Source organism: Pipra filicauda, unplaced genomic scaffold, assembly GCF_003945595.2.
Source record: "Pipra filicauda isolate LSUMZ 115617 unplaced genomic scaffold, ASM394559v2 scaffold155_size1731166_pilon, whole genome shotgun sequence".
Classification (NCBI taxonomy): domain Eukaryota; kingdom Metazoa; phylum Chordata; class Aves; order Passeriformes; family Pipridae; genus Pipra; species Pipra filicauda.
In genome coordinates this window covers 1,357,525-1,385,059 of record NW_024104051.1, presented here as the reverse complement: position 1 = coordinate 1,385,059, position 27,535 = coordinate 1,357,525, and the positions used below count along the sequence as shown (strand labels likewise).

The 27,535-nt window shown below is 43.1% G+C and overlaps 1 protein-coding gene across 2 annotated transcripts in view; it reads left to right on the top strand.

The window, feature by feature from the left end:
* NFATC1 (nuclear factor of activated T cells 1) overlaps window positions 1-27,535 on the top strand; it is a 111,156-nt gene that overhangs the window by 19,862 nt on the left and 63,759 nt on the right. For both annotated transcript variants that reach the window (XM_027721519.2, XM_039379103.1), the window contains exon 4: window positions 24,756-24,958. In XM_027721519.2, the coding sequence (XP_027577320.1) occupies window positions 24,756-24,958 (203 nt within the window). The remainder of the gene's footprint in view (window positions 1-24,755; window positions 24,959-27,535) is intronic.

The window sequence follows — 27,535 nt, the reverse complement described above, 5'->3', positions numbered from 1 at the left end:
GTGTGCCTTAGAGCGTATTTTAAACTGGGTGGACCAAGCCTTTGGTAAAAACAAGGCAAGAGCATCCATTTGCTCTTAGCAATGTGAATGCAGAGCAAGAGGATTGCTACTCTGTCTGTGTAGGACTCAGTGAGTGTTCAGCTGGCAAGCAGTGACCACGAACCTATCTATGCAGTCAGATTCCAGACACACAGTTTATACTGAGATCAGCTGGGGATGTGCCTCGGTACATTTAGTCCTTAACTTGCAGTTGGATCTAATCAGAACTGTGAACACATGTTGGAGTGCAGAGCTGTAGCAGTGATGTAGAAGTATGTCACTGGTTTGGATGTTGCAGTGAGTTCTGAGCAAAGGGAGGCACTTAAAGTTTGTTCTTTTCAGTTCCTAAACCCCTTCCAGCTGCTCTGGAAAGCATCTGAGGTCTGAATCTAGTCTTATGAATTGTATCAAGCTCTTTGGTTACTGTGTATAAAGCATTTAATTTAATAACACTCTAAACTGACCTTTAATTCATTTATATGACTAGTCTCATTCATTTTTAAAGGACTTTGCTCAGGAGTGGGAAAAACAAGATTTAGTTGTTTAAAACAAAAAAAGAAAAAGTAGTGGGAGAGTGTGGGACAGAGTACCTGTCCGTCTTCAGCTGCTGCTTTCTCACCCAGCAGTTAAACTTCCAGTGTTGTCTGTCAGGGTTGTGACCCTCTGTGCAGCGGAGCCCAGTTTTTGTCACTGCCCAGACATCACAGGATCCATGGGTGCCAGGGCACTGCCGCCGTGCTCACACTGCTTGGGTCTGTGCCACAAACCTTCTTGTAGGAGCAATGGCTTGTTGAAAGCCCGGACGGCTCGAGATGATGTACGGACTACACGTGCAGGGCTCGTGCGTGTTTGCTTATTTGGTGTAAAAGCTTGTTAGGAAACACATCATTAGAAGGAAGGATGGGAGGCTGAGATGACACTGGTCAGAGAATGCTGCTGCAGAATGTGTGTGCTGCTGTGGCAGCTGGAAAAGGAAAGTGAGGAGAGTTGTCAGCAGCAAACACAGTTCACTCTTTAGCTCTGCCAGAACTCGTCAGTGACATAGGATTATGGAAGTCGTCTGCTGGAAGTTGAAAGGTTTTAGCAGAGCATTTGTCAACGATATTAAAGAGGGGCTTGTGGCAGACATGCGTGATGACAATTAATGCCTACTCTGTTTGTGGCTTCATGCAAGGAAATGCAAATGGGGAGGCAATCAATTTGCAATGGCCAGCCTGGCGTTTAAAGTTTCTGATGTGCTTTTTGGAAAGACTGAATGTGATGCCAGCATTTAATTGGACTAAATGTGTCCAGACATTTCCCCTCTCATTCCCTGTCCCTGTCTGTCAGGAGTGAGCATACTGCTTCCAAGCACAAACAAGTACTTGTCAGAAAAGAGGAGAGGAAGCTATGGAAGGGCATGAAGGGAGAGGGGAGGAAGCAGACAGTCCTAGCCCTGTCAATTTGCTCTACTGGTTTAATAAGGATTTATGTATTTTTCAGTCTTTTTATTATGACTTGGGCATCCTTTTCTCCAGAAAGAACAGAAACATAAAGGGGGCCAGAAAAAGCTGCTCCATGCTGACGTTACCGTCATGGCCAGTTATCTGAGGGAATACATAAAAGCTTCTGACTTAGACCAAAGATGGATTGATGTATTAAAAGTACTTCCAAAAAGAGAGGAAGTACTTATAAATAATTTTTAGAAGAGAAATAGTAAGTACTTATAAAAGAAGTACCCGAAAAACAAAAGTGTGTATAAATAAATGTAGGAGGAGGAAATCTAGGGACTAACTTCTGATAAATTAGTGACTGACAAAACCTGTAAAATGCATCTCTGAATCAACATATTTCCAGATGTAGTGGCTGTTTGGGTTGGGTTTGATTCATCCCCCTGTGTTATACAGAAAGGAGCCTAAGTTTTTGAAGTTCAAACCCAGAGGTAAGCTCAAACAGAATCTGAGTGTCTTCAGGTGAGAGATTTTGCATCAGGCTTTCCCCTCTAATATTTCTGGTGTTTTCCATTGTGTTAACTCAAGGAAACCTCTCATAAAACTGCTCTGACCTCTTGCACTACCCTTTTGTGTTATATTTTTTTTGCCATGTGGACAGTCTTTCTTATGTTGGTACTTTGGGGAAACTGACTTTAATTCTGCTGTGTGTGTTATAAAGCTCTTTCCCTTTATCTTCAACAAGAAGAGAATGTGGAAGAGGTCTTTCTCTTTTCTCTCTTTTTCTCTTCAAACCCTCTCTTGCTGGCATCTTGCTTCCCAAACCAGGAGATGTTCTCACACTAATACCTCCACAAATCTGTAGGGCATGCTAAGGCAGAGGAGAAGTAAATCCAAAAAGAGTCCACTGTTTATGGTATGGTTCCCAAGGGAAACTGCCAGGAGGTTGCTCTCTCTGCAGCCAGAGCGTGTTTATCTATTTTTTTCCAGGCACCATTAGCTTCCTTGCTGCTGCTCCATCTCTTCTGTTCTTGTGGGAGATGGAATGTCTAAGGATCAAAGTTTTCTGAGGGAAATGTGCTGGATGAGGAGAGTGGTGGTGTAGGAGGGCAGGAGTCTCTTGTGGGTGTGGGTGTGACATGAGGCTCAGGGTTGGAGACCAATTTTTTCCTTTGCTCTACTGGCTCCTCCAGGCTGGTGACTTTTCTGTGGAACTGGAGAGGGCCACATATAAAGCTGAAGACCTGGTACTGTGTGGAATGCCACCGGTGTATGAGATTACCTTTCTCTCCCAAACCTGAGCATGGCAAGCCTGGCGGGTGCTGGTGGCTGCCTGTGGCAGCAGAGTCTTGTCCTAACACAGTGCTGGAAGGCCCCACTTGCTCCTTATCATCTCTGCATTGTCTTCATAGGACTTGCTCAGTGGAAGCTCTTGCGAGCCATCTCCCAGGCATATTTCGTGCCAGCAGGATTTCTTGTGGATTTCCTTCTGTGGAATGACTGCACCCTCCCTTCTGCACTTAGGAATGATATGGTTTGCAGAGCTTCAAGTTGCCTGTGAAGGCTCATGAGCCCCGTAATGCAATATTCCTCTCTCACATTTCACCTTTGCCTGTTTGGGTGTTTGGCTGCCATGGCAGCTCCAAGCTATCACTGTTCCCGATTGCTAAACGTTTGGAGAGTGGGATGAGCCGGCGCACCTAGTGAGCTAAAAATGCCTCAGAAGATTGGCAAGCGAGTGGTGCTGGGGAGCGGTGCTGGTGAGCTCACAGCTGGCACTGACTTTCTCATCCCTTGGCTCAGGGAAGTATTTTGCGAGTTGCCATTGCCTTTGGTGATTTCAGACAAGAGTACTCCCATCTCTGAGTCAAAACAGGGATGGTGCCCTAGCTGGCATCAGGCATTGTGAAGCTGCAGGCTGTGTCAGGTGAGGCTTAAACCAGGGACCACTTTGGGGAGTGACATCCTACCAGTATGCATCCTGTTGGCACCTCTCCCTTCACAAGAGTTCATGGGTAGTGGGAGGATTCTTTTGAATGAAGCAAGATGAAGTGAATAGGGGCCTTAGGAAACCCACAGCATTAGATGGCTACAGCCATATTTTAAGCAAGGTGAGCTTAATTCAAGGGGGTTACATCCAGAACATCTTAAAAATGTCCTCTGTTTGGACCTATCTCCCATTCTTCATTTTGAGAGTGGTGGTAAGGAGTTACACAAGATGCGGATTGCATTCCAGGCAGTGATGGCTCTGTTTCAGCTGCAGGTAAGTAATACAGCAGATAAATTTTGGGTTCCCTGGGGAGGGATGGCACCAGATTATAAATATATGGTCTGTAGATATTCTAATTAATAACTCATCTTTGGAGTAAGTCAAACACTTTGACTGCCTGAGATGGAATTTTTACAAGCAGGGTGCGGTGTATCTGTGAGATAAAATCCAAATACTCAGGAATGTTTAATTAAAGGGTATGATGTACTCCCATAGGAGATTGTACTCAATGGTGAAAGAAAATATTCAAATGCACAGAGCAGCCTAGTAAGCACTTTCAAAGGCCATGGTTATTATTAAGTTTTTTGACACAAAATATGCCAGGAATTCTCCTCAAGATTGCTCTTGTCATAGATAAATTGGTTAGAAGAAGGGAAGAAAAGGAGTTGCAGGGGTTGTCCTTTTTTATCTAGGTAACCAATACTATCCAGAATTTGTTTTCCTCTTTGAAAATTAAGTTAACATTGAAGATAGAGTGGATGCTGCCTTGCCTTTCACTGTATCACTTTGCAGTGAGGTGGTAGAGGTTGCGTATGGCTCCTGTGCTCCAATACGAAATTTGATCTGAGCCTGTTAACAGCTGAATAGTCTGAACTCCCTTGTTGTACAGGCAAAACACAACAATTTGTCTGCTGATTTACATAGTGAAAATGTTGTCTGTGCCAGATTTGTTTGCAAGAGTCATCTGTGTCATTTCTTGACAAGATCTCAAGTAGGCACTTTGGGCCTGATTTTCAAAGGCCTTGAGGCGTATGTTGGGATTTTTAAATCCCTTTATGACTAACAAGTGTCAGACTCCTCTCTAAAGCAATTGTTGCCTTGGTATTTTTTGTACATCTCCACATCACCATAATTAGGCACTAGCATGCCCCTGAGCTGTTTGTGCACCTCAGTAACACATGGAGCACGTTGTTGTTTGCTTCTCATGGATCAGTTGGTTTTTTTGCTGTTGGATAACAAGCTCAAGGTCCTGGTCCAGGTGCTGGCCACTGCAGATATCCGTCAGTCCTTTCATTTTCAGACCCATGAGCAATGAATACCTTTTGCAAACCCCTCAGGGAATAGAAAGCCTCATCCATCAAAGCACTGTAACTTCAGAGGGCATCACAGTCTGATACAGAACTTCTCATGCACCCAGTTTCACTAATGCTTAACAGCATGAGGTAAGAGGGTTGTGCAATAACCAGAAGACAAGATGAGAAGAAGAGAGAAATTGAAAAGCTAAAGACTGGAAAGAGGTGTTCACCATTGATGACAGGAAGAAGATGAAGGTATAAGGAAGCCCAGAGGAAGGCTTTTCCAGGCAGATATGGGCAAGTCCTTTGCAGCAATGCTGTGATGCTGCAGAGTAAGAGTGACCCCATGGTTACGTTTTTAGTGTATTGTAAGGGACTTCTCATATACGTGCATTGTGTGCATACGTGCTTTTCTTGGCAGGGGTCTCCCAGTGCTGCAAGTTTGTTTTAAGCAGCAGAGCTGCCACCATTGCTGGGTGAGTCAAGGGGAAGGAAAAAACAGTCCCTCGTGGGTCCAGCTCATGGCCATCTGACACCTAACCAAGAAGAGTGGATGTGGAAAAAAATCATGTTAGCTGCTTTCCCCTTCCCTCTCCGAGTCTATCAGAGCAGAGTAGGGGGCATGTTCTTGTTAGTAAGCAGTGATTCAACTTGTCATGCCACAGTGGACTTCCTCTCTGTGCTGTTCTTAACTTCTTTTTAGAAGGCAGCATCACCCTTTTGTTCAGATGAAAATATAATCCTTTCTTATGGTGGGCTTATAAAGACATTGGCAAGCACCTGTTAGCCAGGTTGCAAGTAATAGCACAAAGCCATGCAATCAGACAACAAACCAGACAGGGAGCCTACACCTTATAGCCTTGTTTTAGACAGCCGATACTTCTTAAAAATAAATCTAACCTGAATGGCTTTCTCACTTCTTGCATCTGTATAGTTAAAGCTAAACCTCAAACTAGCAGACACATAATCAAAACTGAAAAGTACAATGATTTGGCAGATGTTTTAAGGTTGCTATTGCTTCTATAAATCCAGCAAATGGAAGAACGCACATTGAAAGCTTTTCATCACTTTTTTTTTTTTGTTAGGAGAGCATATTTTGGGAAGAGGGGAGCTTCTCTTTTTGGTGTTTTGTGTGAAGTTGGTCCCACCGAGTAGCTCCACGAGCACAACTGTATCATTAGCTTATAGCCTCCCCAAGGAGGGGTAAGTCCAGAAGGGAGCCATCCTGGAAAGTGTGCTGCTGTCAGGCAGAAAAGATTTCATGACCCTGAAAATGCAACTTCAGCTCTGATTTATGAGCCATCCTGGGAACAGGCTTCTTCTGTTTAGTGCAACAGCCCTTTCCAAATGAAAAACGAAGTTTCCATCAGCTCTGCTCTCTGCTGTTAAAAATGATACCTCGCCCACGCTCGGTATGATGGACATTACAGTACATATCCCGGCTGTTAGGAGGCTGAGATATTCAATCTGGCTTTCCAGCCTGAAGGCTTTAGCCCTAGGATTGCCTTCAGTTTGGACTCACTGGCCGCAGGCAAAGCAGGAGTCGGTGATGGCCTTGAGGGAGGAGGAGATGGAAAGCATTCCTCCACTGGTGCTGTCTCCATTCTGTTGTGAAAGGGTATGATATAACAGCTCTTGACTTTCCTCTTCCTTGGCCTCTCCAGGTTTACTTTCTTCCTTGTTCTTTGAGACAAGGGAGTCAGTGGCATTGCTCTTGCTGTGTGGGGTATCTTCTAGCTGTCCTCTGTTGGCGGTTGATTAGGCAAAGACCTTCTAGGTTAGGGAGGAAGCAGAGAAGTCGTCTTTATCTCCAGCACTGCTCACAGAGCCACCCTTTCTGCTTCTTTTGTCAGGTTGGTTTTGGTTACCAGCAGCATACGCACCCTGAGTGTCTAGAAACAACGTGATGGAAGTCTGTGCAAGGTCAAAAAAGAACAGTCTTTAGCAGTCTTCTCTGATTCCTTGTTTACTTTTTCTAATGATGCCTCCTTTTACTTGGTGAACTGCTTGCATTGTGGACAGTTTATTCTGCAGAGTTTTTCTTTGTCTAAAAGGGCAATTCATCGTTATTTTGGAAGTATACTTCCAAAATGTGTATTACTGCTCTCCAGGGAGGAATCAGGACTCATCCTTGACTGTGTGAGTCCAATGCTTTTTTTTGCCCCCTCCATCCTTTTTGCCCTGTGCTTAATATTGCATTACTCCTGCTAAAAGTTGTAGATGTGCTGTCTCTTGCTCTATTTGTTTCTGAATTTTCTTTCTAGAAGTTGCCATTCCCCTTTCCCACATGTGATCAGGTAGGTCCCAATCAAGATAAGAATTCCCCTTGCCTTATTTTTCTACATACCTGAATAGATTTTAAGTGTGTCTATAGGCCTGATCAGTATCTGTCATTGGGTGGTGTTCAATGAAGATGGAAACAAAAAAATTAATATACTCAGCAGCTGAAATAGGTGATTTCTTTGCATGGGTGTACTAGGAAAATACCTACACAAGCCACAGCAGCCTGGCAAAAGACATTCGTGATACTGCTAGGGAGTCTGCTATGAATGTGCTTCCGGAGCTAAATATTCCCAGTTCCTTTCCTCTGTCAACATCTGTAGAGCTCAGGAGCCTGTAGTATGATCTGTTGTCTCGTATATTTCTTTTCAGAAAAAGTATTAGAAAGAAACAGTTCAGCTTAAGTGGTACAAGAAGAGAAAAAAACATCAGCCAGGGACATTTTTGAGGGTTTGGGCACATTTGAAAGCTTAAAATGTGGTCCTCGTGTAAAACCCAAAAACTGGCAATTGCATAATTTGTACTCTAATACATCTTTGTCTTTTGGAAACATTTTTCCGATGTCTGAGCTATTCATGTTAAAAAATGCATAGTGATGGTGACAATTGATGGTGGTGGGGGTGGTGTTGATGGGGATTCCCAGTAAATTCATGGTAGAAGCACCCCTAAACTGAAAATGCATGCATCAGGGGGAACACCTAGAAATTATGAGAGTCGCAGGATCAGAAGGCAGAGAAGAAGCTGCAGATGCTTCTGGTTGGCCAAAAGAGGATACCAGTAGTGCTAGAAATGGGTACCCACTTTTCTAAGGAAAAATACAATATGGGTTGATCTTTTGCTTGCCTCAAATTACCAGACCTCAGTTAAAAAAACCCAAACAAACCAACAACAAAAAACAAACAAAACACAAACAAACAAACCAGACCGAAACAAACAAAGAGACCACCAACCCAAAAACCCAGCCTCAAACCAAATTACATTCAAAGAAGTATTGGGGCACTCCTGCAGTCAGACAGCTTAGCCTGCTTAATTCAAGCACATGCTTAGGGGTTTGCTGACTCTTGGTTTAGCTGTTTTTAAGAAAATAAGAGTGTGGGTGGGTAAGATGTTGACGACTGGGTTTAAAATGGGAGCTTCAGGTGATATGCGGGGCTGTGGTGTGGGCGTGAACCACAGTTGTCACTTGTCTTAGTTTTAGTTGCAGTTGAGAAGACCTACACCAAAGTTACCAACCAGCAAATCTTCTCCAGACTTGTCAGATTATTGCACATGTGCCCAAAAGCTGAAATGAAACACAGTTAAAATTAAAATGCAGCTTTACCAGAAGCCAGATGCTTCATTATAAGCTGGGCTAACCTACCTGCCAAATACTGCTAACCTGCATGAGGCAGGTGATTAATTTTTTACAAGTCTGCTTTAGCAACTAGACATCTGTCCTCTATTTCTAAAAGTAATATCTCAGGGCAAAGGGTTTTTTTTTCTTGGTACTCTGAATTACATAAAACACATATCATGAAAATTATATTGCCTGCATTCTGTATGAAGACATACTGGGGGCCAGTTCAAATTTCAGATCCCTTTCACACCAGCCTAACTCCATTGGAATTTCTGGTTTTATATTTTCTAATTTTTATATTCAAGACGAGTAAAAAATTACATCTGTAACATACCTTGTGATCTGGAATGTCAGTATGTGTGGTTATAATATAGATTTTCCATTTTAATTAGTCATTATTTCAGCTAACAGGCTGAATCAGTGGAAAATAAGATGTCAAATTACTCAGTTGCTCTCTTGAAGTATGTTGCAGCTTTCATTATGAGCAGAGTTTATAATTTCTTTCCTTGTGAAGAATAGCTCAAGATCTTCTTTGATACGTGCCGTGAAAGGGAGATGATCCTTTACAGCATCTGCTATGTAAGTACATAAGTAAAATTTGTTGCAGACTGTTAGTGCGGTGAAATCACATAAACTTTCTCCTCCCTCCACATGTTCAAGAAATAATTTAGCAGGAGTTGCCTTTTTTCACTGAAACAGTTTAAACATGCTAGTGATCAATTTACTTGCACGTGGTAAAAATAATATAGGTTACAGACAGATTTGTAATACAGTTTTTGAACACCTGTTTTTAATGTTTCAGTACCCAATAAAGTGGAGGAACTCCTGCTTTTGGTTTGCATGCAGACGTTATGTACATTGGGATTTAAAAGTCTGCTGCATAGGTTTCAAATGCAGTCCTGTTCAAAGCAGTAAACGCTTGCAGGCACAGCGTGGGTACGTTTTGGGGATTTGGAGACACTGGAGTCCTCCTCAATGAGTTATGCTCTTTGGGGCACTGATAACATGGTGTTAGAACCAAATGTGAATCCCAGAGAAAACCAATAGTCCTCACCAGAAAGAGAACTGCTCCCTTGCCACTTGCAGTCCTACTCATGTAAAAATATTGCTGGTCCCATTCTGTGTAATGTAAGGGAGAAAAAAGGTAAGAGATTGAGCAAAGCGATCTTCAGAGAAACAGAGCACTTAATCATAAAGTGGGATTAAATGTTGAATATGCACTTAAGTGTTCTACCAAGTAAGAATATGTTGATTAACTGGCAATTAATTGTGCAGTGTATTGTCACTCAGGTTACTTGGCTACAAAATCTGGATTAAAACACTTTCACTGCCTTGCACGGGTGTTACAAGAGATTGGGTGTCAGGTGTGAGCATGTGGGGCTGCCAGCTGCCTGAAAATAGCGTGATAGAGGGGAGCAAGTTGCAGTAGCTGCATTCTGTTCTTGCAGACCTCTGTGCTGCTTTTCAGGAGATCTACTAAGTTTTCCCTTTTAAAAATCTGATATATTGGGTATGTGTTGCAGGTTCCCCATATGTTGCCACTTCCTTCTGATGGTTTTCAGTTGAATGCTACTAACTGGGCTCTCCTTTTCCTCTGCCTCTGTCTTTGGTCCCTTTGATTTCGGGATCCCTTAGGATGACTGCATCTTCTTTTGTTCTGCCACCCTTGTGCCTGTCCACATCTAATGGCTGTGAAGTCTCTGTCTCTGACACTTTTACTGGATGTCTTGATTTTACTGGATGTCTTGATAGCAAGTCAGGCATGATGATACTGGAGCCAAGCTTTCCATCCCTGTCCAAGATCTTCCCATTACTTTCCTCTGTCTTTGGGCAAACTGTACCTTTCTTCATGTCATTTAGGTCTATAATTTAGACTGTTCACTGAAGTCTGCTATATTTAGCCAATTCCTGTCCCTGTGCCCGCATCAAAACAGCAGTATCAGCATATCGTGCATGTTCTGCACAGGACATGGATGCCCATACTTGCTGTACTTAATAAGACTCACGTTTCTGTCCCCTCAGCTCTCTACCCATGAAAGGACAGTGGCTAGCTTTCAGGAAGCCTGCAGCGTATCGTGACTGCACAAATAAATAGCTAGAAGGGAGCAGGTTGGGAGAGAGATCACGTTTCGTTTCTGGAGAGCTGCTCAGAGCTGAGCTGTGCATGAATCCTGAGTGCAGCTCAGGCACAGAGAGTTAGTCCCAAGTTTTCATCCCTGTCTTAGCGTCTTCACCTGAGGCAGCTGCCTCGTTTAGCACTACAAGGAGAGAGAGAGACCTGAGCCTGAGATGGTTGCGGCGTGTCAGGATTAAGAAGCTCGAGCAGGGCTTGCACAATGTCGCCTGTGCTTGCCGGCGGCCAGGACTACCAGCGCCTTGGCTCTCCTGCGTGTGTACGCGGGGATATAACGCTTCGCTTCTGTGTGAGGGGCAGAGAAGGGATGCAGGTGCCTATTTTGGATGAGCTGGACTGTTGCCAAAGTGAGCTCCCATGCACAGGGTGGCATGCTGGATGCGACCATGGGGCGAAGGGATGGACGCTGTGTGGGTGCTGCCGGCAGCGTGCCTGGGGCAGCACACAGCTTTGGAGCCAGTGAGGGGCTGAGCTCCTGCTGCCACCCCCCTTCCCTGCATATCCTGGCCTGACGTGTTGTTGTTATGATTGCTATGGAAATAATTTCAATATGTTTTGTACTTCTTAGATGCTGTGTCTATCATTGTTTGGCTGGAAAGCTGCTTGACTGGTTTTGGAGGGTGGCTGTAAATGCACAAACACGAGCTGATTTTTTTTGTGTGTGTGTTGGAAAGTCGGAGATTCATAGCATGGTTTTAATTAGAATTCCTCATTTAGTCTTTCACTGCAGTGTGTTTTTTAGTTGAAAGATAATTTAATTTTCTTTGTTTTGGAAGATTTTCGTGCTTGTCTGTGTGAAATGTCTGTATTTACTGTGCCTCGTTGTGCTTTGTGCATAGCTTTGATTATGAGGAGAGTCAAAAACAAAACTTCCCTGGGCTGTATTGTTTTCTACCTGCTTAGCTTTTAATACAGTCTTGCTGGTATATATGTACCAAGTGCCTGCATATCTAGGACAAAAACACCGGAGAAAATTGGCAAAGCATGCAGGGTTAGATTTAGCCATAAAATTCTCATTGACTTGAACAGGAGTAGCATGACATAAAGTTGAGAAGTGCTCAAGAAGTGTGACTGGTATGGGTCAGCTTGCTTTTTGTCTTGGGAGAAGTCCACAGAAGATACTACCTGTTGAAAAAAAGGCAAATCGCCCCCAAAAGCTTGCCACTTCTTTCAGAACTCTGTATTAAGATCTTGTAACAGCTCCTGTAGTATGGGAGAGTATTTGATCTGGTTGAAACACAATGCAGCATGGAGCAGTCTGGCTTATATGTACAATATTATTTAGATAGTGCCTGTCATATCAGGATAAAAAAAAGCTACGTAAAATATATAAATTTCTCTCCATAGTTAAAGGAATTCATAAAATGGCTTGGAATGTGATATATATAAAAAAATTATAGATTGTGTTAATCATCCTTAATAATCCTGCAATAATTTTGTAAATGGCTTTCAAATTAATTTCCAACCTCTTGTTTTGCAATGATGTTTTCATTATGTGGGCCTTTTGTATTGTAGCTCTTATTCTGCAATAATACAATATTCTTTAATATAGACTTGAATATTACTACTGAATGTAGGTTATAGAGTATTATTGACCACAAAATGGCATACAGTTATAGAATTTGATACAAACTCCACCCAGCTGCAAACATGAGCTTCCAGGGACAAACAAATTTAGACCACAACTTGCCAGCACATGTGCTAGTATCTAGGTACACAAGCAATCTCAGGCACATGTCCGGAATACATCAAAGCCTCATTTCCTAATCCCTCCAGGTTGTGAGGAAAACCTTAAAATGTGTGAACTGACATAGCCCCACTGTTGGCTGCAAGAGCCCTAGTTGAGATGGAGGCAGCTTGGAGAGGTTTTGCAAAGAACAAGGCAGTGCAGTGGCGATGGCGCTGGGCTACGGCTCTGCTGTTTTGCTAGCATAAATTAAACCCCTGAAACTCTTAGCCCAGATAGATTTTACAGGGGAAGTCGCTCTAATCACAGGGCAGCATTAACCGAGAAGCCTAGCAGTAATAGCAGATGTTTGTAGGAAAATGGCCTGGTGAGAAAAGCATTCTTCTTCCTCCAGTTTTAGTAAAAATAGAGAAAAATATGATGAAATTTGGCCTTTAGTTTCTCCAGTTCTTAGCAAATTCTCTTTTCCATTTTTGTAGTAAAAAGAGGTATGTAATACGTTTGAATTTAATATAAAAATGGTCATTAGGAGGAATAGGGCTCAGGGTTGTATTTTTATTATGATTTTAATGTGCAGTCCAATTTTGAAACAGTGGAAACAGCAAGGCCACTGAAACTGCACGTGGTGCTGCTCCAGAATTTCCTGTGTGCTCCAGAGCAGAGGTCAGGAGCACTGCTGGGGTTAGGGGCGCTGCTACAGCCTTTGCAGGGAAATGAGCTGCTCCTTTGTGCCTCCCTTCTTCTGAGGGAGGGAGGGGTGATTATTCCCATCAAAGGCACAGGGAGAGAGGCTGTGGAGGGAGCTGGTGAAGTGTCTGTCTCCCAGCTGTCTGTCTCCCCACGTTCTGCCCACCCAATGTTGAGGCCGACGCTAGGACCAGAGTACAGCAGATCCCCAATGTCAGGGTGGAGAAGCCAAAGCACAGAATTTAAGCTGTGGTAGAGCCGACTTTACCTTTCCTTCTGGGAGGGAAAAGAGCTGCAGAGTACCACCATTCAAGTCAATGATCTCTGGGTGACTGCCCAAACCAAAACACCTCATGAAGTGCAGAGCATTGTGTCTGCAGTGAGCTCTGCCACTGCAGGGGGCTTCTCACAAGAGCTCTGTTCCATGTATCTTTGGGAGAAGCACAGTGTGCCTCTCTTGCAGCACTGCCCTGGGTTTGTGGGACACTCATGCTTTGAACTGCGGTCTGGGCAGGTGGCAGGGGCAAGTCTACGTTTTAGGGTTTATTAGATGTCTGCACCTGATTTAATTGCCTTAGTTTCTCTCTGTAATCAGGAAGAGGCTTGTCAGTATAGAGTTTAGAGAGCTATTAATTTTATTCTGATGTGAACATCTGAAGCAGCCTGGGTAAGTCACACCTTCAGAGTGCCTGTCTCATTTTACTGGCTGTGACGGCAGCCAAGGTGACTAGACTCTGTTGTTGTCCAGCCTGTACGTGTTAAAAGTTATGTGTCATGAATCACCTGGCTTTTCCCTTTTTCTTTTGACTTAATATGTTTTGTACAATTATTTGCAACTGTGCTCAACAGGCTTTAAGATCTTACCAGTTTACAAAGACTGAGATGTACTTCTTAGACTGCATACCCAGGTAAGGATTGAGTATGGTTGAGATGAGCAGCATCTTTAAAGAGCTTGGCATTGGAACTTGACCCGTACTAGAGCGTCATGTTTGAAGTCAGCAGGTTGATAGAGACGCTGTCTTGGTTTGGGTGTAAAAACACAGGTCCCAATCACCATCACCTTCTCATCATACCTTCCTTCAAAGGAGAAAGTGTTACCCTCAGCATCCGCCTCAATTCCCAGTCGTACACTGACATCCTGCTCCATTGACTGGAGCAAGGTGTCATCCATTTGCAGCAGCAGATAAGCTACTCTATAAAGCTTTTATTGGCAACTTCTGCTGTTAATATTTGCAACATTTTATTTGGCTGTCTTATTGGCTTTAAACAGAGTTGTGGTATTAGCTTGTCAGTATTCTAGTCAGAAATTCTAGTGCAACAGCTGTTGTAAATCATGTTACTCAATGTGACAATATTTAGAATGACTGACTGAAAATAGTCCCTATATGTTGAGAAAGTTTATCTAGGAGTCTTTCATGCTTATTTACTTGCTGTTGGAGATCACAGGCTTTTCAGTTCATGTGGCAGAGCAGTTCATGTTATGCTCGTTGGTCAGAGTCTGGTCTGTTCCATCCATTTGGGGTTTCTTTTGGTCAAAAAAAATGACATCAACTAACAGCATCACCCTTGCTCTCAAACAACTCATGGTGTGGAATCTGCAGTCTCTCTGGATTTTTCATAGCTTAATCAGACTGTCCTGGAGGTCAAAACATTGAATCTGAGCTACAAGATATACCTGACCTATTTTTATTGCTGCATTAAGATGCTTTCCATGGAAGGCATGTTCTCAGATAAAACTGCAGCATAATTGGAGCTGTGGGATCAGGTAGATCAAAGGTGGCTTGGGGAAGGAGAGTAGGACCAGAAGTGTGTAATGGCACCTGGCAAAGGCCACTGCCCCTTTCTGCTCTGAGACAGGAGTCACAAATAGCATGTTTAGGAATCTTGTTCATGTCACAACAACATGCACAACATGAAACAACAGAAGCGGAACCTGACTTGAGGAACATACACATGCAGACAGCACTTCTCTGACTCCGAAGAGCATTAATCTCTATTCCCCAAGGAATGCGAGTGTAAATTGTGCAAGGATTGGAAACCGAGGGCTGGAATTGCTGCGTTTTCCTCATGAAGAAAGGGTTACCCAGCCACATGGCACTGTGGTTACTGGCTTTTGTTTTATAAGGAGGCTGAAGCACAAATTGATTAAATATAAAGCAGTCTGAAAATACGTAAGAAGTTGTTATGAATTTGTTTTCTGGCTCAAACTGCCACATGCTCAAATCAAGTGATGTATCTCTCATAAAGCAAAAACTCTGGCAGAGCTGAAGATGGGAACCCAATCAGTCTATGCCCAGCTCACTGCTTCTTCATCCGCTAAGACACTTTTATAAAATGCCTTGAAATGGTTTCCTTCTTTTAATTCATTCCTACATAAAAGAAACCCAACCAAAAATGGACAGAAGTACTGTGAAATTTGGAAGCCATTGGTATTCATGTGACTTACAGAAGAAGTGAGGAGGTTTATTTCAAAACTCCAGACAATCTCCCTTCACACTCCCTCCTTTCCCCGAACACAGAAAGCAGTCAGGGCTTGACTCATGGACTGTCTGATTATAATAAGTCTCATTTGGGACATAGAGCTTTACAGCGTGGTAGTGCACTACGTGCTTTGTCTGCCTCCATCATTGAGTTTTCAATTCCTTCTCTGTGCTGTGGCCTTTGACTCCGATGGCTAATTAAATAGCAAAATGTCTCACATAAGATTTTTTTTGGTCTTTTTAAACAAGTTTTTGGCAAATCAGAGAAATTAAGAATTGGGAGTGTATTTATAGTAATTTTCATGGCAACAGAACAGTAAGTGCAATATTCATATTATGAATATGGCTCAGTATTTATAACTCTCCAAATATTTACAGAGATAAAGCCTTTAAACATAGCCCCAGCTTTCTGTCTTCAGTAGCAGTTTAAATAAATGTCATTTGGATAGGAGTTAACATTTAGGGGAAAGGCAGCCATTTCTGGTCTCACTGCTGTCTCTGAACCCTGAAGGCTTTTTGCCTGAAACTGTGTTGCCCCTGTCCCATGTGAGCCAGTATTCGTCTTGATGTGCAAGAAGCATTGACCCTTAATCAGATAATCCCTGATGGGCACCCCGTTGTCCTCAGATTTGCAAAGGTGAGAATTCAAAGTCATGCAGCTACTGAAGCACTAGTGAGCCACCAAATTAAAACGTGGCATTGAGGGAGGGTGTGTCTCAGTCTTGGAGAAGTCACTGATGTTGGCAGTGGCACTCCACCATGGCTGGGATGGGCACCGGTGAAGGGCATCATGCCCATCCCACTTGCGCTGACGGCACCCAACACACGCCCGAGGATCCCAGGCCAGCCTGTGCTCACCCACAAACAGGAGCGTGCTGGGTGCGAGTGATGCGTCAGCGGCATGACGAAAGGCAGGTTCACAAGTACAAGCTTGCCAGGGGTATCTGCCTAAGCATATGTAATAAATTCCTTTTACAGTGCTCTCGTGCTTTTTTTTAACTCATACACGGCCATGGATATGACTGTCCAAACTGAAAGCTGTTACGGATGCTGAGGGCAAATGTCTGAGCGAAAACTTAGTGAAGTGAGGGGTTGGGTAGTTTCAGGGAGGGCACTATTCCCAGACTTGGAATTTTAATCCTTGGAGTGTGATGAGGCAACAAGGTTTAGGGGAAGGACATTTCTTCAGTCTTGTGGTAGAAGATATCATGAAAGCACTAATGATTTCCTGGTGTCCCGGTCAATAAGGTACCCAGGACCTACAAATTCATTCTATTAGTAACTCCTTTTCTTACGGGCATTCCTCTTGTGAGTCTAATAGTTTTAGAAGGAGTGTGACTTGGGCTGGTTACTAGGTATGCATATTTTTGAGGAGGAAAATCCTTCCCAGAAATAGGGAGCAGCGTCTTACGGCTGTTTAGACAAGGAGATTTCATGGCTGTGCTGAGAGCCAGCAGCCACGAAGGCTGTTTTTCTCTGGATAGAGACTGAAATTACTTGTGAGCCAGTGACTGAGTGTACAGTGTCTTTGTTACATTAAGATTAATAATTCCTTAGCGTATTTGCAGCTGGAAGTTTTATATAGATCTTTATTCATCATGATGTGAACAGCTGCTCTTTTGCTGCACTGTTGAGTTAAGGTCCAAGTGGCAGCACTAGAAAGTGCCACATAAAACACACTCCTGCTGTTTCCATTCACTTTTCTCCCATCCAGCCCTCACCCTCGCCCCAGGCTTGGCCTTTTGCAGGAGCAAGCCATCTTATTTTTATTTGTGGACCAGCTCTGACTACATTTGGCTCTTAAAACAGGGTTTGAGTGAATCCAAGGAAAATCAGTTTTAGAAAGGAAAAATAAATCCTGAAAGTAGCATGAAAAACTGTAGGAATTCCTGTTACAGTTTTATTTGAAGTAAGGGAAGGACTAAGGAGTAGTACCCTGTTTAGTCACACAGAGCATAATTTATTCATTTTTTTTGCCTAACTGTGTCAGATAAAGTTCAGCAAAATCTATCACAGCCAGAGAATCATCCCAGCTTCTAAGGAGGTGTTTTCTTTTCTTTTGGTTGGTATTTGGGGGTTTGTTTTGGTTTACTGTTTTTTTTTTTTTTATTCTGAAGTCTGTCTGTTCTGCTGTTTTGAATAAGATGTTCCTCTTTTTTTGGCTTGTGCTCTCTCAGGAACATCCAAGCTGCCCAAGTTTAGCACCTCCGTTTTTAATACACACTGACCAGGAGTCTAGAACTGAGCTTTGCACCTCATCCAAAACCCATCACCCCGTATTGCTTGCCTGGTTGCTGGCAAAGGGAAGAGGTTCATGGTCACCCTGGTCAGCATGATTTGCCTCTCTCAGTCCTATGGTGCACAGCAGCCTGCATGCTTCTGGGCCAGAGATCTAAAAAGCACAAGGAGCACATGGGTGGTATGGCACTGACTGAAACATGTACTCCTGGAGTGTGTGAGGTTGAAGTTGGAGAGAAACAGCTGGAAAGAGACAGGGATGCTGCAACACTCCAAACCAAGACACGCGTTTCAGTGGTTCATCAGTGCTCTGTGGATGCTGCCTGTCTGGTTGAATTGCCACTGCCAGGTTTGCTTGCTCATTGCCCTGTGGGGTCCTGCATCTCCAAACTGGAGGCTGCCAGCCCCTGCCTCAACTTTGCTCTGTAGCAGAGCGTAGAGCTGCCTGCTGGTGCCCTGCCGCTGCCCTGCAGCATGTGGAGCACCCCTAGATCTGCATGAGGACTGCCCAGTTTCCTTCTTAAGCAGAGGAGTTGAGGGGAGTTTGAGCTGATTCCATAAGCCATCTCCCATGGCACCTGGTGTTCAGCCCTTGGGTTTTAGAGAGGAGATTGAGAGGAGACCCTCTGCAGCCCCCTGCCTCGAGACATCTGAGGTGTGTTTTTTCCTCAGGCCTCACCTAGCAGGGGAATTCAGGGCGAAAATATATTGGAATACGTGGAGGGAATTTTGCAATGAGGAGGGCAGTCTTTTCCTGACTTTTTTTCCCCAGAGGCATAGGTTGCTGGTGCCTTGAGCCTTCAGCAGCAGGTCCCTGGGCGTTTTCAGCCCAGGGGCATGGTGGCAGGGCAGTCCAGGGGCTGCCCAGGCAAAGGTCAGGCAGAATCTCTGCAGTGTACACGAGAATAGATGCCTGGGTCTCCTGACCTCACCCTCTTTGCCTGCGCTTCACATGACAGTCATTGCCTGCAAGATCAACTTTTCCCTCTTGCTGTTTAAACCCATGATCCAGTGGCTTACGTCTTTGAGTGCTTCTACATGGGAGCTATAACTAAATTCTTTTTCTTGAAAATCAGATTGATGACCCAATTTTTATGCATGCTTGATGCTCACAGCTGAAATCAATACCCAAAATGTTTGTGCACTTTCTTTGTAGTTTAGACAGCTTGATCTTCAATTTGATTTTAAAAAATCAGGATACTGAGCACTCATTGATGGTCTTTTATCGGGGCTGTATATTAGATACACTTTTAAAACATGACCATTTGTTTCATTTTCTCATTAATCATGTGCAGTTACTGTAACAGGAAAAAAAACAAACCTGCTCTTTGAGAAAGTTAGCAATAAAGCTGTCTGTTGTGTAGCTCCCTAAGCTCTAGCTTAAAGAGACAAGCAGCAATTACATAAAAATTGTCACTATTTTATAGATTTTATTCTTTTTGAGCTTTTTTAGAAAGCATTGGAATTACATTCCAACACACTGATGGGAAAAAAAGGGAAAGAAGCCCTCTTTCCCCAGACTGGGTAGTTAGTCTCACTGACGATTCTCTCCAGACTGACTCGGGTATTCCTTGAACATGTTCTGGAAGTGCAAATGGAATAGACAGATGTGTAAGGCGTCGCTGAGCATAAACACTGCAGTACCTGCTGCAAGCAGCATGGCCATCAGTTACATGGTCAGGTAAGAAAATGTAGATATTGTTCTTAATATTTTTAGAGGCAAAAATGGTTGTATTTACTTGTTGTCTTTGTTATATACCAAACATACAAAGAACAGGCACACACATTTCTAGAGGTATTGCTGATACAGAAGTTACCTATGGGGTTTTTTGACACATCTTTATCATTAAGGATGCAGCCCCTAGTAGCCTCAAGAGTCTCAAGCACAAGCTGCTGATTAGTTTTGAGGGGGAATACCAAGTCCCTGGTCATACCCTGGCTTTATTATTAGCGGGAGCTCTACCCTGATGCGTTGGAGCAAGGCTAAGCCCTGAATTATTCCTTAATGATTATTTAACATATTTGCAGAGTCCGTATCTGGAGGAATGCACCACTTTAGCATTTTTGCAGGAAGTACGCTTAAAGGTTACTACATAGTGTAGTTCCATTTTTTCCTGACTGATGTCATGGGTGGTGCAGATGGTGTACCTGGCTGGTGTGTCCTGTGAGAACAAGACCATTCTTTCGGTGGCGTCCAGGAGCCTCTCTGGGCACAGAGGGCTCCTTGTTATGACAGGTAGCTTTCTGAGCATTTCAACAGATGCTTTGGCATGCCAAAAGCATAAAACACTTGGAAGGGAGCATGCAGAATATTTCAGCTGCGTTTCTTAAAATAAATGCTGTGGCTTAAATAATAGAAATTTTTCTCACAGACTGTAGAATAACCACCGAAGCCAAAATAGCATTTGAGTTATTGGATGTGACATTTGCAAAAATTCCTCAAAATTTGGTAACTATAGCAAGGTTTGGGGAGGTTTTGCTTTTTTTTCCTAGTCCTTGTGTTGAGGTGAAACACCTCACCTCCTTCTGCTCATCGTTTTTCAAGTCTGTTTAATTCCGATTGCCAGCTTTAATAGATATGCACCAGACACGATTGGAATCCAGGCAGGCTGGGTGTGCTCATGTCTGTGATAAACGTGAGGTTGTCATTGCTGTAGGACTGAATCGGGTAGTACCTTGTAGTCAGCTGATGGCTGTGAGGGGTGACAGCCCCGTTTCCTTCACACTTTGCTGACCACCAGAGGAAGATGCCTGGTGTTCAGTGCTGCGGCACTGAACACACAGAAACATCCAGCCCCAGTGCATGGTGCGTAATGCATCTCCTCAGGGAAAGGCTGGGGTTTGCTTTGGCACCCTGTGCCGAGATGAGCAGCAATCTACTGGTGAGAATCAAGACGTGTTGGTGGGAGATGGCGTTGGGAAAGCGATGACAGAGAGGTGTAGGAATCCCAGGGAAAGCTTGATGCGGTGGCACAGTCGCCCAGCCTTTCCCTCGCTCTTGTGTAAGATGATGTAAGGTGACGATAAGCTTAACTGCAATCGGTCCTGTTCTGGTGTTAATTACCAGTGACTGCATTGCTTCTGATAGAATTAGAGGAGTATATAATATGCCTACAATTAAGTCTGATTTTGATCTTAGCAGCTTCAGACAATAAAAATGCAAATATCATTTAAGACCAGTTGAAATATTTTTAAGAGTATTGCTCAAAAAGGAAAAGAACAGAGTAATCAGTGGTTGGTCAGAACAAAACAATATGACCTGCTTTAGTTTCAAAACCAAACAAACTGACCACAGAGCTCTTATCTGCATACTTAAGTTTTTCCTGCATCTTTCCTTTGTACCGAATCAGGTGACTGCTGTATCACAGCCTTTATTTTGGAAGGGAAACTCATTCAAAAACATTGTGCTCCTGATCCTATTTTGCAAGTAATTCCTTTTACACTTCCATAGCAGGGGAAAGTACAGATCTTTCCCACTTGGATCTACGTATTGCCAAGCAAAGCATGCCTGGTACATCCTTTTTTATGAATGCCATAGCCGAGAGCACCTTTGTCACCCATACTCAGCCGCTGAGTTATTAAGAGCTTTGGACTGTGTTACACAGAGAAAAAGATAAAAATAGGGTGTCTGACGCACGCATCCCATGTTGCGCGCCAGGAAACTGAATCGCTATACCACCAAGTACAGTATCCCAGAGCATGTGTGGAAAATATGCATGGACGTGAACATGCGAGATCTTTCCTCGCCTAGAAAAATGCTCAGTCACCCTTTTCCCTTGTCCCATTTTACACTGGTCTTGTCTGATATTCCCTCTATGTGCTAGCAAATCTAGCAGCCTGGAGTACTGCAGCTCTGCCTCTACTGGCACCACTCCTCTTGACATTTTGTTGAATGATGTGACAATAATATTGCTCTTCGATGTCTTGAGGGAACTGTACAATATTCTTGATGTGCCCAGCTGAGAGAGTAAGCAAGATCTTGCCCATTCTCCAGACACCTTCAGCGTTCTGAAAATTCCCAAAGTGCAACGTTGTCTGTCACAGAAATCGTGTGCTGGGTGCGTAATCTAAAATAAGTCATTCGCAGTATGTGCTCCTTTAAGTGTTAATCCTTGCATTGCTTTCTTTTATTGCTTTTGTTGGCATACACAATTATGTGACATAATATAAAAGTAAATAATATGATGCAATGGGTAAAGCTCAAATGGAAATACAAATTTGAGATCAGATACCTCCTGCCACAGAAGACGACATAAAACTTGTGACATGAGTGTGAGTTTTGCCTGTTTTGAAGGCAGCAAAATCAAGCATATAGTCATTACATTAGTCTTTCTGAATGTTTCTGGCACTTTCCAAGTCAGAGAGTAAGTAACTATGGGTGATGAATCCAAAGCGAAGCACAGAATGGCTCTAGGACAGGGCCTTTGAAAAAAGTAAACATAAATTCAGTTTGAAGATCACAAACCTTAAAAAACAGTGCAAAACATGCATCTGAGATCTTATTACTTATTCTCCAGCATGTGAACACTTCTCGGGGGAGGGCAGGTGTGCAAAGCTGAGGACTGCGGGTGTTTGATTGCCTCCTGGTAGGAAACCTGTGGGAAAAGCACAAGCTGAGACTCAGCAGTAGGTTACAAGATATGGCAGCAGCTGAGTTCAGATTTCAAGATAAAGCCTGAAATAGCAGAACCCAATGCAAGACCAAGGTTTTTGGTCCCCTTTGCCTGCATTCAGTAAAACATATGGGTACCTTGGTGTGCAACTTTGCTTTTGCTGAACTGAGGTTTGAGTTACTCGCTAGTCTATTTTTACGTTTTAAGTGGCCTTGTAATTCAATATGTGTTTGTTTTAATTTTACACTCCCCATAAAAAGCACCCTCCATGACGAGTTGGAGAAGTGACCGCTAGTAATGCACAGAAATTTATTTGGCTGGCGTGTCACACTATCTTACTTTTCCCCCTGAAAAATTGCATGCTGCTCTTGACCAAAAATACCCCACGATACCTTGAGTCTGTTCCGTTACCTCGGCTTTGCTGCCAAGGCTCTGGAGATGCTGAGGCAGGGTAAGATCAGCCCAGGACAAATCTAGGTCACTCTGCCAGCCCAACTCATGCACACTGATGGAATTACTAAACAGGCAGGGCTACCATGCGAGGGGGCAGGGTGGTGATGTGTAGGACGGTGGCTTCCCCATGGCCACTGGCTGTACCAGGAGCACACCTGTGATCACCTACCAGCAGCTCAGGCTGCGTGTCTGTCTCTGGGGTATAAAGTCAGAAAGTCCTCTTTTTTGCAGTGTAGTGCTAATGTTGGTGTCCAGGGTTGTAGGAAGCGGGTGTTCCAAGTGGGGCTGGACTGAGGCTTGCAGCCCATGACACCCTGCTGAAGGCAATGTACAGGCATGTCTCTGCTTTTCTCTCTTCGTCACTTTGCTGATACTGCAGATTTTCAAACTGCCACTGGTGTGTTTTCAATGTGACAATACTGGTATGGAACCCCCTCATATATCATATCACATCACAACTCCCTGTTCTCTGAGCTGCCTTCATGTCGTGTCTCAGGAATGCAGAGCTGATAAAATACTGTAGTGCTGGAAATGAGCCTTGTTCTCCTCTTGACCCTACATCCTTCCACATCCATGTGCTTTAGGTAAGGGTATAAAAATTGCCACACAAATTGAAATGCTTCCTCTTGGCTCTTCTGACCAAAGTGAGCATTGAAAAATCCGCAGTATGCCCAATTAGTGATGGAAGATGTGTCTAAGCACAGCGTCCTTCCTTGCTCATGTGTTGGTCATCGTGGTACCTGAAACATTGCCACTGTGCATTCCTTTTGCCGTTCAGCATGTTTGATAATGGAGGGGAGGCTTTGTGCCTGTGTTAGCACCCACCAGAATTTTGCAGTGCTCAAGTAGTAAAAGTGACTAAAGATCTTTGTTTTTAATAGCACTCCTGATGTCAAATGGTAAAATACACTGGAGAGATAGCCAGAAATTACTTTTTAAGATTTAAGTAGAGTGAAAGCCAGCAAAATACAATACAGAAGTTACCTACGGGATTTGAAACGAGTTTCACTGTTTGATTTTAGATTTATTTATTTAGCTTTGAACTTGCATGCACCATAAAACAAAAGTGTTGCTCCTCACCAAATTATGATAAATTTTGATCTATCAGATTCAGTGATGGTGCAGTGTTGATGAATAACTCATGCCCAAACCCACCTGAACCATTCAGTGGGGAAACTAAACCTACAACAAAGTGAGCAGGTTTGCTGTGGGATGGGGCATCTCCTGGGACAGCCCACCTTGCCCATGCTTCTCTTTCCTAAAGTTGCTGTGTCCTCTCTTCCCTTGGGACAAGGCTTCACGGGTATCAACTGCAAGATAACTATTTTGTGAGATTCATTTCCCAGTGTGAGGTGGCAGCTTTAAGCAGGACTGTCTGGGGACTCCACAGCAGTGGGAACCCAGAGTAGCTTCTGCAGGAGATGGTGGAGATTAGGTCAGGCTCTGCTCCTGTTCCCTCCCCAGCCTGTGGCAGAAATAACTCGTTGTCATCAGAGCAGTCACTGTAATATGGTCAGGCCCAATAGCTTCAATGAGATTTCTGTGTGATTATAACAAGAATTTGACACACATGGTGAGCTACTGGTTGTGTATACGTGATCTGTCTCTATGCTGTCCCGGGAGGTATTTACCAGCATAAAAATCGGTTAATGAGGGGACGAGTCACAAGCAGCAGCCTGCTGCTGCATGAGGGATGACCCAGGAAGCATGGGGATGGATGAGCTGTGTCCTTTCCACTTGCAAACTCCATCAGTTTTGCCTCCCTCAGTACTGGGAGGGAACATCATTGTGGTTTTTTGTCGAACACTGCGGCAGAATTTATGCAAAGTTTTCTGTGGATGTAGCAGGAGTGCTCAAAAGCGCAGCCCATCTAAAGTGCCTCAGGTCCTTTAGGATAATGAGACATGTTCTACGTGCACCTTTTTATTGTACTAATATTACATTGCAGGAAAAAATGGAAGGGGGGAACTTAACACATCGCACCTGTCACAAGTCCTCTCCTTGAATTAGGCTCTCTCGCTTATAAAAATTTAATTGATTCCTAGCAGTTTATGTGCATCGTGCTCAGTGGGCGTTTTCTGTTCTCTTGCCAGCTACATGGTTACTTAGAAAGCGAGCCGCTCACGCTACAGCTGTTCATTGGGACTGCAGACGACCGCCTGCTGCGACCCCATGCTTTCTACCAGGTTCACCGAATCACCGGGAAGACCGTTTCCACCACCAGCCACGAAACAATACTTTCCAACACCAAAGTCCTGGAAATTCCACTTCTTCCAGAGAACAACATGAGAGCAATGTAAGAGTCAGGCAATATATCTGACATCTAGCAGTTTCCTCTTGGTCTTGGTCACCTCGCTTACTTTCTTTTGGTTTTGTTTCTTTTTTTTCTGTACACGATTTTCCTTTTCCTATCTTTTTTTTTTCCTAAATCTCTCTCTGTAATAGAAGGTTTTCACAACTTTGCTGGGACAAATTGCCCCTAAACGGCTTAACAGCAAAATGAACTTCACAAATATTTATGACAACTGATTGCTTTCATTCTAGAGTTTCAGCCAATGTACTTATTTGCCATTTAAAATAAGTATCTCAGTTACCAAGCTGTAAATATCTCCTACCTCAGCTCCTGCATTTAGTTTCTAAATATGACACCTCTTGCTCCTATACGCACTAGCACAAGGAACAGAACCTATTAAAATTTATCTTTGGATGTCAAAGGAAACTCTTAGAGAGCATTTCCAAGTACCCTCTTGGTTTTTTTGAGACAAATAAAACCACTCATTTCTCACATAATAAAACTCAGCATATTTATAGCATTTGTTTAGAAGTAAGTCTTCTAGAACTAAGAAAAGTTACCTCTGAGAACCTTTACTCAAAGGTGATGCAATTTACCAATGGGAGTCATTAAACTGGGATAAGTTTAGTCCTATGCAAAAAAGCAGGTGTGGATTTCTGAGTTAGTAGGAGTGATAATTAAATGCTGTAAGTCCATTACACATGGGTAAATGTCATTATAGGATTGTATATAAAGGTTGAAATATCCCTCTGTGTATGTGACATACATGAGAGAATCCATATTATTTAATCCTGTCCTCTTTGCCCCCTCCTTCAAATCATCCTAGCCCTTGTCTGAGTTATCTCACCCCTCCTTCATATGATCCTAACCCTTATCTGAGGTGTCCGCCTTGGGAGGAATTTCTGTGTGCTTGCACGCAAGTACAACTCTCAATGTGTGTGTAAGTATAAATGTATTCATATTTATGTATAGATGTATGCACCTTTGTGTACATCTATAGGGAGACAGAAAGACAAGTAGAAGGTAGACAAAAAGCAGTCCTGAGCCCCACCAAACCAAATGCCACAGGAAAATCACAATTTCACTCCTTGTTATTCATAGAGTTTTCTATGCCTTAATGAAGTGGAAAATGGTATCAGACACCTGAAGTCCTTCTGCACATAGTGGTTATTAGAAGCTGGTTTGCAGTGTCATGTACAACATGCCTCAGAGTGCCTCACGTAAATAGAACAGCCAGAATATGTTTAGCTGCATTGCCAGCTGGGCTTAGAGTGATCACTCAAAACCCAAGGACCTCTCTCAGTGCATTGTGTTAAAAGTCATGACAAGCCTGCAAAATTATTGGCCCCATTTGCTGTCGTCGTAAGCTGACACAGCTACATTGACGTTAATGAAATTTCACCAATTTGTACCCAAACAACATTTATTTGGCCCTTCACTTATCCAGTTTGAATCACATTTTTGGCCATCTAGGAACATTATTACCATTTCAATCATCTTTCACCCTAAAATAAAGGTAGTTACACAGTTCAGGGGCCAAGCTGAATATTTTTGTGGCATGCATGCCAGATTGTAGTAGAGCTCTCTCAAGAACCATGAACAATGCTTTGGTGTATGTAAGCCTTACACATCAGTAGTCTAAAACCTCATGTAGCACTAACAATGAATTGAAATTTGGAGCCAAGGACTTTTCTCACACATAGTTTGTGTGTTCAGGCCTTGATTTAGGGAAACACCAAAGCTCATCTGCACGTTTAAGTTTTTGCACACTTAACTGTTCCTGTTTACTTCAGATTTTCATATCCATGATTTAAAAGCCTGAATTTAAATGCTTTTTCTCCTCTGAGCTTTATTGGTTCTGAATTGAATCTCATTAAGTACTGTATTTATTTTACTAGTGTTGCTATAGGAGAGACAATATTGAGAAATGCACTGTTTCTTCCATAGCTTAAGGATCTTTGCATAGAATTTTGACATGGGTCAAATATTTCATAATTCTTATGGCTTCACCTGCTAATATGCATTGTTGAGGAGCTTTAACACTTTCATTAGTTTCTTTGATCATATCAGCAAAGGCATTTTTTTAATTCTGAAATCCATACTTCAGAAAAAATGCAGATCAAAACCATGCTGCCATAGTGCTTGTTTGCAGTTTGCTTCAGAACAGAGCTTCAAAGGTCTGGAGGGGGAATTAAACTCTTTGAATGCAAAATAAAATTAAACTATGCATATTCAGTGTAATAAAGTGCATGCCAGAGACCAGTACCCAGAAGAAATTGCCATGTAGGCTTTGTAGTCATGGCCAAGGCAGAGGTATTTTTGCAGTGGGTTTTTGAGTGCGTATGTTTGTATGTCTTTTGTTCTGGGAACTTCTTCTGTTGAAATTTTCTTTGACAAAAATCCTTACTTGTAAGCTCATCCAGGAGGAAACCAAAGTTAAAAAAAAAAAATGAGAGAGAGGTCAGAAATAGTAATAGTTGTATCTGATGAAAAGCACGTTTTTCCCTAATGTGGAGGGAGGACTCTGAGTTTAGTGTTTTTCATGCAGAGCTTCAGCTCAGTGCTCAGCTTGGGAGTATT